Here is a 12,094-nt window from a genome sequence, read left to right on the forward strand (position 1 = left end):
GGCCAAACTGGGACATGTAGTTATAGTACAAATAGCATGGGTCCCATTCATTAGTGTATTTACCTAATAAACATTTAAAAAGTTTTGCCAACTTTGAAAGTCTAGGTGAGAAAATGGAATAATATGGTCCCATATAGGAGTTGTAACACTCAGCAATATATTAATTATTCAGGCTGACCTTATATTAACAATATAAGCATTAGAAAATATATAGAATAACATGTTATTTCCAATTAAAAATTAACAAATCATATATTACTCTTATAGGTAGTTGGATTATCACCATTATAGTTAGCCACACAAATATCAGTATTTAAGAATGATATCTAAAAGTTGGAATTACGGTAATAGGTGATATGAATAGCACTCAAACTAATCTATGCTCCATCAGAAACATTAAGCATCACATATATCTCAAGTAAGTCTTATATAATGTCTAATGTTTAGGAATAGCTCAAGGAATGAAGATACAAAAATGTGCAAGATTTGTAATTGATAATACCAGACCCATTACTTACTGAGGTGAACTTTTCTTGGAGATTTTAGAGGCAGTATAAAATTTCATGTATTAGCTAAATTATATGATTCTTGTTCTTACCAACTAATTTAAGGACCATAGATGGGCTTTGGTGATCCCATGAACCTCCTAAAATTATAAATAAAATGCTTTTATGCATATATACATATATTTTTTTTTAATTGAGAGAGATTAATTTTTTTCACATTCTTACATTTCTTCATATTTGGGCTTGTGAACAAAGAAGAAAACATAATCAGTGCTCAGGAGTAATAATATCTAGGAAATAGGTCTACTGAGAGATGATCCATATTGTGGGGCAATTTATGCTCACATCTATGCTCTGATTATGAAGAGATATCTAGCCTAGCTGGAAGTAGGTATCTATTAGCAGACTGTACCATTTTGGAAAAAAAATTAATCCTCAGTCATTTGCTCAAATTCCCTTTACCTTAGAAGGCAGGAGTAATAGCTAGAATTTATGATATCCAGAATTAACTTTTGGTATGAAATTTTGATTATTCAAATATTCTGACCATAATGTTCTTTTATAATTTATATATACTTAATACATTTTCAAAGGATAAATATAACAAAATATTGATAACACTAAAAATGTCTTTGGCTCATAATTTAGAATTCTTGATACTCAGAAGGTTGATTTCTTTTTTTCAATGCCTTGAGATTATTGACAGCATAAAAATCATAAAGTTTAAAATACCTCAAAAGCATTAAATATTGTCAATGCTTTTACTTCTTTACTTCTGTTCCCTCTTAACCTTCTCCAACATGGTTCCTCTCTCTGCTACTTCATTGAATTTGCTTTTGTCAAGGCCACCGTTGGTGTCTATATTCCAGATTCAATAAATACTATTTAGTTTTCATATTCCAAGACTTTTGGCCAGGCAAGAAGGCTCACGCTTATAATCCCAGCAGTTTGGGAGGCCGAGGCAGTTGATTGCCTGAGCTCAGGAGTTCAAGACCAGCCTGGGCAACACGGTGAAATTTCATCTCTACAAGAAATCCAAAAGATAGCTGTGCATGGTGGCATATGCCTGTAGTCCCAGCGACTTAGGAGGCTGAGGTGGAGGATCGCTTGATCCCTGGGGGTCGAGGGTGCACTGAGCTATAATCACTCCACTGCACTCAAACTTAGGTGACAGAGTAAGACAGTTTTAAAACAAACAAACAAACAAACCAAAAGACCACACACACAAAGTCTTTTCAACTGGCCTTCAATACAGTTGAACAGTCCATTCTTTTTTTTTAAAAAAATAGTTTTATTAAATTAGTACATGTGTAAAAATGGAGAACTGATGAAATAAAGCCACTGGCAATGAGGAACTAACAGAGTTTGACCAATTCATTTGCAAAGAAGAGAAAATCAAATGGGATAAAGACACCATCATGGGATTTAAAAAGAAAGATTTGAATATTTAAGAATGAGGAGAAGCCCTTGAGAAAAATAAGACCTTCAAATGATTTTACAAAAGTGACTTTACGATTCTTCTGTGAAAGATAAAGAAAAGCATATCTAATCATGACAAATTTTATCAGAACAAATTTTGTAAGACAAAAACAAGATCACATTTAAAACTAAAATTTTATCAGTGATAATGTAAGACAATATGCATTTTTATTCAACAAAAATGATTATGTCCAAAGTCTGAAAGAAATTTGATAACTTATACATTTTAACTAATTTGCAGTAATTATTCTGATACTTGACAGATTTCCTGAAGGAGGTACAATGCTGACATAGTCATACAGTAACAAAGCTATCAGTTCAATGATTCTTGCTAACAAAAATGTCTCATAATTCCCAACTTCTACCCCAAATGAGGTTCTTGATATCCATAAAATAACCTTCGGAATATGTATATTTAGAAACTATTGAATAAGATACAATTTTTTAACATTGCTGTAATATTTTTAATGGGAATAGAGAATACATAGAGAAAAGTGAACAAATCACAAGTGTATAGCTGGATGAATTCTTCCAACTCGTATAATCATCACGCAGATCAAGAAATAATATTATCAAAATCCTAGATGCCTGTCTGTAATTTCTTCTACTCACTACTCCCCTATGAAGATAATTATCATTTTTTAGCTTTTTATACGTGGATTACATGTACTCTTTTGTGTCTGGCTTCATTTGCTCCAAGATATGGATTTTTTATCTAGAAGTCTCAACACATATTTCATTAGACTTTTGGATTTATACTTGCCAATCAACATGCCCAATTTCTAATTACATTATTTACCCTTCATCAAAATATATTTTATTAAATACAATTAAACATTCATATAACTAACCTTTTTGAATGAGATGTCTTGATGTTTTTGATTTCATGCCAAGATCTTTTGGTTTTAATTCACATAAAATAGAGGAAACATGATTTCTGTGTTCACTGGAAGTTTTTAAATCAACAGGATAATATATATTCTGTGAAAATAAAATAAAAGCAATGACAATGATAATATCTCATGTGTTTTAGAGTTCTCCAAGTGTTCTCACATGAATTATACATTATCATGATTGACTTTCATTTAAAATACAAAAACAAAAACCTGTGAGGTAGGCAGAGTTAAGAAAAAAATTTTTAAAACTCCATTGTGTATAATTTTAACAATCTGTCTTGCTACTAATATTGGCCAATGCCGTAAGAGAGATTGAGGGAAAGAGAGACCTGCCAGGAGAGTGCCATGACAAAAGGAACAAGGGAAGAGGGAAAATAAGGAATAAGCAAAGAGAAGCAAGATAGTTTTCCCCAGAAAGCCTGAAGGAAGATTAAGAGTAATAAAGGGAGGGACAAAATTATTTCACAGAGCACTTAAAGGCAGTAACATGGAGGAGGAAAAGGAGGGACAATAACACAGAAAGAAAGGAAGGGAGAAATGGGACCAGAATTATCACGTTTTAAAACTACAAATGGGCCAGGCACAGGGGCTCATGCCTGTAACCCCAGGGCTTTAGGAGGCCAAGGCAGGTGGATCAACTGAGGTCAGGAGTTCGAGCTCAGCCTGGTCAACATGGCGAAACCATGTCTCTACTAGAAATATGAAAATTAGCCAGGTGTGGTGGTGCATGCCTGTAATGCCAGCTACTCAGTACACCAAGGCAGGGGGATCACTTGAACCCAGGAGGTGGAGATTGCAGTGAGCTGAGATTGAGCCATTGTACTCCAGCCTGGGCAAAAGAGAGAGACTCCGTCTCAGAAAAAAAAAAAAAAAAGGAACAAATGGATCAGCTATGTGTGGGAAGAAGAGTAGCAAGTAGAATATTGAAGAGGAGCTTCATGGGGAACAGGGGCATTGTGGAATGTAACTGTATAATATCTGTGAACCGGCTGGGATGTTTTAGTAGCAGTGTTATCTACTTTCCTCTTCACAGTTCATCCAGGACTGTTATGGAGCTTTCATCAAGTTATCAGGGGCAAAGGCTCTTTCAAAATTCCTTTATCATCTCTTACTGTATCTGCATGGGTACTATCCTCAAACTTTTCGCATGAATCCAAATAGCTACTAGAGCTCCAAACACCGTTTCAGTCAGAAGTTGGAGGAAAAGGGAAATGACAATAGGACACAGGCCATGTATCTTAAGGAGCTTTTCCAGAGGTTCTTCAAATAACTTCCGCTGAATATCTCATTGGCCCCATATCCCGCTATGAAGGGGAGGGTAAGGAATGCTAGGCGTTTTGCTGCCTGGAATGGAATTTGGGCCCGTTACCATGGTAGAAGAAAAGAGTATATATTGGTAGGCAACCAATAGTCTCTATCATAGAGAAAAAGTTCAGAAGGTTAGATGAGGGTATGTGTTTATATATTAAAAAACTTTCTCGGCATATGATACTTTCTTTGGTAAGAAACACTGATCTAACTTCTGAAGACTCACAAATATTTATTTTCACATAGATCTTTCTGAGGTCTTTGCTTTTGTGTATTTGTTTCTGGAACATTTACATAGTGCTTATCATTTGCCATTGTGAAGTTCTTTATGACTATAAACTCATTTAAAAATCATAACAATCATAAACTGAGCTCTTTCACATGGACATCTCATACTCAAGAGAATCAAAACCATATTTTTCTTCCTCCAAATATATTAGTTCTTAGTCCTAGTTTCAGTGAATGGTACCATGTTTGTTTAAGAAGAAGAAAGTCAGGTAAACTCTCTGATATGTCACAGCTGACAGAATTTTGAAATAGAGAATTCATCCTCACATTTCCCCCACTACTTTGACCTGTTAACCGTTCAAATCTCCTTTATTTGATAATTTAGAAAAGACACTTGGATATGCGCCTCAGTCCCCTGTATTTACAATTTTCTGAGTTTCTATTATTTAAATGTTGTATGTGATATTCTCTAATTTACTTATCAAAAACAATTTGTCTTCAAGCAGTGACTCATAGGGTAAGGGCTTTCTAATGCTCATTATAGGTGTTAAGTAGCATCTGTTCCTGGAATAAACCTGTTTTTATTTTTCATTTAAAAATTCTTCACTTATCAACTCTTACACAAGACAATGTTTTCTCATTCTTTATGTGATAAAATCACCTCATTTCGCTGGAAACACAAATAAGGACTTTTAAGCTCATATATTCTCTTTACATTTAAAAATTTTTCAATCTTGCCAAGGATAATTAAAATTAAAGAAGTCACAATACCAAAACATATTGTCAAAATATGACACAATTTTAAGTAATGCTGCTTCTATTTTCATTTAGGCCTTGGTTTTTCTATTAGATAAGTACGACAAAATATAATGTGTGGCACTATTTTGCAATCCAGTTTGTAACAATAACTCTAAATACTTTTTCAGCCTCAAATTCTTCTGCAAGTCCTCTTCATGTTACATCATCACTCTTGTATTTTCCTACTTCTAAGAATTTTGCTCTATTTGGAAACTTCTCTCTGTTTCTCCCTCCTAACAATGCAATTCACCACATGTTGAAAATCACCTCAAATTGCATTTGAACCATAGAAATGTGTCATTTCTTTCTTCTATATATCTCACTTTTATCCTACCCATGATAAAATAATGAGTATGTTCAGTGATCCTGTTTCCACTAGCACTTACACCTTTAGATTCCCCTGAAAAAAACGAGAACTCTCCCTCCAAAAATCTGCCAAATTTGAGATATCCAAACTCTATCACAAATACAGTTAATTCATAGATTCATGAAATGTAAAGGGTCAGAAATTAAGTAGATCGTTAGTTAGCTCCTTTTAGAAACATATTTACTTCATTTCTCCTAATTATCCTTTTTCATGTATCTGGCTGTCATTGTTTGTCACGTTTTATAAAAATCCTTCCATGTTTTTAGAAAAGAAGAATTCATGACAAAGGGTACATATATGACAGGGGAACAAATCTATAGAAAGACGATCAAAAAATTTAAACCTCTAAAGGAACTGAGGCTTACACAAGCTGCAAAAGTAAAGAAATGGGCTTTTCTGTTATATGTAATGCAAGAAAGGAAAGAGAATGTGTGCACTTACTGATTGATCTTTGAGATCATAGAGAAGGAAAAGTTATCAGAAGACTGGGAATGATCTAATAACGATCTCATTTTCGATAACAGAAAGTATATTCGATTACCTACCCTACCTTAGACTTAACGCTGGTCCTCAATAATTGCAGAAAATATTTTAAGGATATTTGGTAGCACTTAGTAAAGGAATAATAATCAAGGAATATTATAAGTTGACAATAAGCTAATTACATCAGATGCAATTTCATTTTTAACATGGTCAAAATTAATTCAGGTTCAAATATCCTTGGCATGATAAACCTGTATTCAGCGGTATGTTTAATAAAATCTTTCATTACTTTTAGATAGAGATCAGAAATGCTGAGTGACCATGAAAGACTGAAGATTAATAAAATGATGCCAAGCCGAAGGGAGGTATCTAATGTCATGATACATGGTTCTGTTTTCAACTCCATTCTGGGCAATGTTTATATAAATGAGAAGTAAAATATAAAAGAAATGGTTGCTACATTTTCCAATGAGATAATAAAAAACCAAAATCAATTAATACCAAACAAAAATCTAAGATAGTGTCAACAGTCTGGAGTAAATTAAGTAGATTAAGTAAAATAGAAATCAATATTGCAGTTGGGCAAAATATACTTAATCACTGGGGTACATGATGGTGATTTAAAAACATGAGTGATAAGACATATTTATAAAATATATTTTAGTTAAAAGTAAATTAGTTAGGAATTCATTTATGATGTGACCCTATGCAGTATTAAGCATTTCGTTGAGAATGGAAGAAGCAATAGTTTTACCATATTCACTTCCGAAGAACTATGTCAGATCAGGAAAACATATTTTCAGATGATTTCAGATAACCTAGAACATGAATAGTAAGCAGTCTACCTACTGAATTATTGTAAATGTAAGTCCTATATAGATAGGCTATAGTTAAGTCCAGCATAGATAAAAGATAAAGGGAGATTCAGGGTCCCTATCTCCTCCACTATCCATCTTTTTCATTTTGAAAAATACTGCTAAAAATAATTTTTTTCAACTCAGAAACACTTAGAATTTGTTCTTTAACCCTTCTTCTGAAACCTTATGTCTAAGCTATCAGCAAATCTTGGCAAGGTTATTTCCAAAATATATTTTAAATATGCTCCCTTCTCTAAATTTTCAGCTACTTCTCCATTCTACAGCTATAAACATCTATTTCTGGTCAATCACAAATACCTCTTATTGGACTCTGCCTTCACCCTGGCTTTTATAATATACATTTACATTGTCAAAATGTAAATCCAATCATGTTTCTCTTTTAGCCTTAAATCCTCCAACTGTTCAAGATGCTAAGTCCTTTCTATGAGGTATAGAACATCATCAAAATATGGCTCCTGACCACACAGCCAAGCTCATCTCATGCTATTGTTGACCTGGTTCATTATAGTCCTGCTATACTAGATTTCATGCAGTCCCTTGAACAAACCTCAAACAAAATAAGCTATTGCATGCCTCAGGTCCTTGTGTAAGATATTTCTTCTGCCTGCAACATTCTCCTTCCTATAATATGCATGGCTAGCTCCTTTTCCTTCAGGACTTTAAATATTATCTCCTCAGAAAAACCGTCCATAACAATCTTATGAAAAATAGTCTTCCTCTTATTATTCTCTATCTCAACATCCTACTTGTTTTATTTATTAAATTTATCACAATTTTGTTTGCTAACATGGGTTAAGATTTGTTTTTTCTTCCTACAATCGAATACATGAGGGTAAGGACTTTGCTTTTCTTTTTTTACTCAATGCTGAGAATGTTCTCTGACACTCAGTAGATACTCAATAATTATTTGTTAAATGTTGAATGAATATAGCCAAAGAGAAATAGCAGAAGGAATGAGTGCAGATTTAGAAACTTCAGTTCAATATGATGTAAAACAAAGCTCCATTCTTTGGAGACAGTCCAACAACCAGAAATAATTTTAAAAGAAACGTGTAGCTTGTATTTTCTACAGGACTTTGCCCAATAACACATTCAACATTCTCTTCTTTTCTTCCTGAATTCTTTAACATCTTTCTGTTACTCCAAAGCTTCTCACTCAGCAACCCTTCGCAACTCTTGCATCTCTTAATAAACTGTTTATCATGATTCTCTGAATTTAGTTTCTCTGAATTTTTGGTGTCTTAGATTCTGTGAATTTTTTGTTGTCTCTATCAATTTATGAATTTCTCAATTTGTCACACACACAAAATCAAAAACATAAACGTCTGGTAAGAATAATTATATCTTTACTCAGATACATCTATCTACCTGTTCTGTTGATTCTACATCACACACACACACAAAAAAACAAAACAGCAACAAAAGAGCCATCCTTATGTAATTTAGAGTGAAGAAGCTAAGAAAAAATAATCTATAATAGGTATAGAAGTGGGGGAGACAAATGTATATTAATAAATCTCATCTAATAATAATAAGAATTTCTCAGAGCATTATTGAAAATTGGAATAGATTATCCGAGGAGCCATAGAGCTATCCACAATTGAAAAATTAAATAAGTACCTGGTTATAAAAGTCAGATGGATTATTGTACTAGATATTTATTTTCCCAAGAGAGATAATGATTTATCTTTAAAAATTAAGGAGTGTTAGCAGTGGTAACAATTGCCTCTATCTTATTTCTAGATCAAGAGTAAACACTTTATACTGAACTTTGCTGTCTTTCAAATTCAAGTTGCATTTTCAACCCTTCCTAGTTTGAGTTTCCCAAAGTAGCTTAGTTAGAGCTCTATAAAATTGTAATTTTGTTTTCACATTTTGAATGATACAAATCAGAGTGCTAATCCAGATCTTACCTTTTTCAGATAATATTCAAAGAGATTATACTAAAACACAAACAGAAAGAGTCACCCTTATTTGTTTGAATGAAAATTGTTAGCTCTAGTGTTTGGCAGCACAGCCTTTCATTAACGTAGTAAGCAAAGCCTTCATCTTAGGGGGAGGTTAATGTGTACAGCAATCCACGTATGGAAAGTAAATAGGGTTGTCCTCAAAGTGGGTAAACTATCGAGTAGCACTTGGACTCTGCTTTAAGTACTGGTTAACAAGAAAAACCATGGAGAAAGGGGCATGGTTCAAATGGTTTAACATGAAGTTTTACCAGAAATAGTTATGAAAAAGTAACTCTAAAAAGTTACTTAAAAAAGATAACCCCTTTAAGTGACTGGCAGGTTTAATTGCTGTTTGAAAAATTGCTACTACCCTGCATTTGATACCAATCTTACTTTATCTTAAGAGAGAGAACTAGAAATGAGAATACCCTTGCTACATGGGAAAGAATCCAAAAAGAATGGCCTGGATAAATAAACACAGGAAACATATTGTATAAATAAAATAAATATGACATTTCTCTTCCATACACAAAGTAGCCGAGAAATGGGGCACCTGAATATATTATGCTGCAAGTGTCCAGTTTAAGAATACATGACAAAAAAGATAATAGAAAGCTTATGTTCCCTTAGTTCAAGAACTGTCTAATAGTCTAAGGTCTGTCATTACCAAGATTGGAGGCACCAATATATAAATTAATGATGCCTACTCTTAGCTACACTACAGTGGATACCTGGTAGCAACTTTTGTAGAATTGAGTAAAAAAGAGGTGTTGCAAACTTCCATGAGATTTTAGAGCAGGTTATAGTTTCAAATTGAGGAAAAAACAATGCTAGTTTGTGTACTGCAATAATTGAAACTAGGTAGAATAAGTAAAAGAAAGGACATGGGGAAATTTTAGAGTATACAGTTTTCATTTTATTTGAAAATCTCTCCAAAAATGCATTTGATTAATTTATATTTACATTTCAATACAATTCTATTCACAACCCAATTTTTCTAGTACATGGATTACATTATCTGGTACCTAACATATTATTAGTAATGATTAAAAATAATTCTATATCTTTAAAGATCGCATTTTAAACAGAATATAACTCTTCCTTAAATAATTAATATCATTGTTTATAATGTTCAAAGCATTTGTTGCATTCTACTTTATATCATAGTTATATCCATTGCTCACCCCTAGTAAAAATTACTCTCTCTGATGACTGGGGTTGTGGTTTACTTATCTTGATATTTCTGCACCACTTTGATTGTATTCTTCAATCTGTTGCATTATCAAGTCACAAGTAACAAAAAAAGATGATAAATTTGATTATTTAACAACTATGTATTGAATGCCAGCTATATCCATGGCACAATACTAGACACAGGCATAAAGTTTTTATTAGTAAATATTTAAATTATGTCTTTTTCAAATATTTCATAATTTACTGATTATTTCCCTATGTAGATGTGAAAACAAGAAAAAAAGCATTGAAAGTGAGAAAAAGATAGTAGAAAGCATAAGCTAAATTCTTAAGCTCCTGACAAAGATCTGCATTTTTTTTTTATTATTATACTTTAAGTTCTAGTGTACATGTGCACAATGTGCAGGTTTGTTACATATGTATACTTGTGCCATGTTGGTGTGCTGCACCCATCAACTCGTCAGTACCCATCAACTCGTCATTTACACAGGTATAACTCCCAGTGCCATCCCTCCCACCTCCCCCCTCCCCATAATAGGCGCTGGTGTGTGATGTTCCCCTTCCAGAATCCAAGTGATCTCATTGTTCAATTCCCACCTATGAGTGAAAACATGCGGTGTTTGGTTTTCTGTTCTTGCAGTAGTTTGCTGAGAATGATGGTTTCCAGCTGCATCCATGTCCCTACAAAGGACACAAACTCACCCTTTTTTATGGCTGCATGGGATGCCATGGTGTATATGTGCCACACTGTCTTAATCCAGTCTGTCACTGATGGACAGCTGGGTTAATTCCAAGTCTTTGCTATTGTGAATAGTGCCACAATAAACATGCGTGTGCATGTGTCTTCATAGCAGCATGATTTATAATCCTTTGGGTATATACCCGGTAATGGGATCGCTGGGTCATATGGTATTTCTAGTTCTAGATCCTTGAGGAATCGCCATACTGTTTTCCACAATGGTTGAACCAGTTTACAATCCCACCAACAGTGTAAAACTGTTCCTATTTCTCCACATCCTCTCCAGCACCTGTTGTTTCCTGACTTTTTAATGATTGCTATTCTAACTGGTGTGAGATGGTATCTCATTGTGGTTTTGATTTGCATTTCTCTGATGGCCAGTGATGATGAGCACTTTTTCATGTGCCTGTTGGCTGTATGCATGTCTTCTTTTGAGAAATGTCTATTCATATCCTTTGCCCACTTTTTGACGGGGTTGTTGGTTTTTTTTCTCGTAGATTTGTTTGAGTTCTTTGTAGGTTCTGGATGTTAGCCCTTTGTCAGATAAGTAGATTGCAAAAATTTTCTCCCATTCTGTAGGTTGCCTGTTCACTCTGATGGTAGTTTCTTTTGCTGTGCAGAAGCTTTTTAGTTTAATTAGATCCCATTTGTCAATTATGGCTTTTGTTGCCGTTGCTTTTGGTGTTTTAGACATGAAGTCCTTGCCCATGCCTATGCCCTGAATGGTATTACCTAGGTTTCCTTCTAGGGTTTTTATGGTTTTAGGTCTAACATTTAAGTCTCTAATCCATCTTGAATTAATTTTCGTATAAGGAGTAAGGAAAGGATCCAGTTTCAGCTTTCTACTTATGGCTAGCCAATTTTCCCAGCACCATTTATTAAAGAGGGAATCTATTCCCCATTTCTTGTTTCTCTCAGGTTTGTCAAAGATCAGATAGCTGTAGATGTGTGGTATTATTTCTGAGGGCTCTGTTCTGTTCCATTGGTCTATATCTCTGTTTTGGGACCAGTATCATGCGTTTTGGTTACTGTAGCCTTGTAGTACAGTTTGAAATCAGGTTGCAAGATGCCTCCAGCTTTGTCCTTTTGACTTAGGATTGTCTTGGCAATGTGGGGTCTTTTTTGGTTCGATATGAACTTTAAAGCAGTTTTTTCCAATTCTGTGAAGAAAGTCATTGGTAGCTTAATGGGAATGGCATTGAATCTATAGATTACCTTGGGCAGTATGGCCATTTTCACGATATTGATTCTTCCTATCCATGAGCATGG

General features: G+C 34.0%; 1 protein-coding gene across 1 annotated transcript in view; it reads right to left on the reverse strand.

Moving 5' to 3' along the window:
• The window catches only part of LRRIQ3 (leucine-rich repeats and IQ motif containing 3), a 173,111-nt gene that overhangs the window by 51,073 nt on the left and 109,944 nt on the right, over nt 1–12,094 (reverse strand). The window contains exon 6 of the mRNA XM_011936917.1: nt 2,837–2,966. Within this exon, the coding sequence (XP_011792307.1) occupies nt 2,837–2,966 (130 nt within the window). The remainder of the gene's footprint in view (nt 1–2,836; nt 2,967–12,094) is intronic.

This window comes from Colobus angolensis, unplaced genomic scaffold (assembly GCF_000951035.1).
Source record: "Colobus angolensis palliatus isolate OR3802 unplaced genomic scaffold, Cang.pa_1.0 Scaffold158, whole genome shotgun sequence".
NCBI lineage: Eukaryota > Metazoa > Chordata > Mammalia > Primates > Cercopithecidae > Colobus > Colobus angolensis.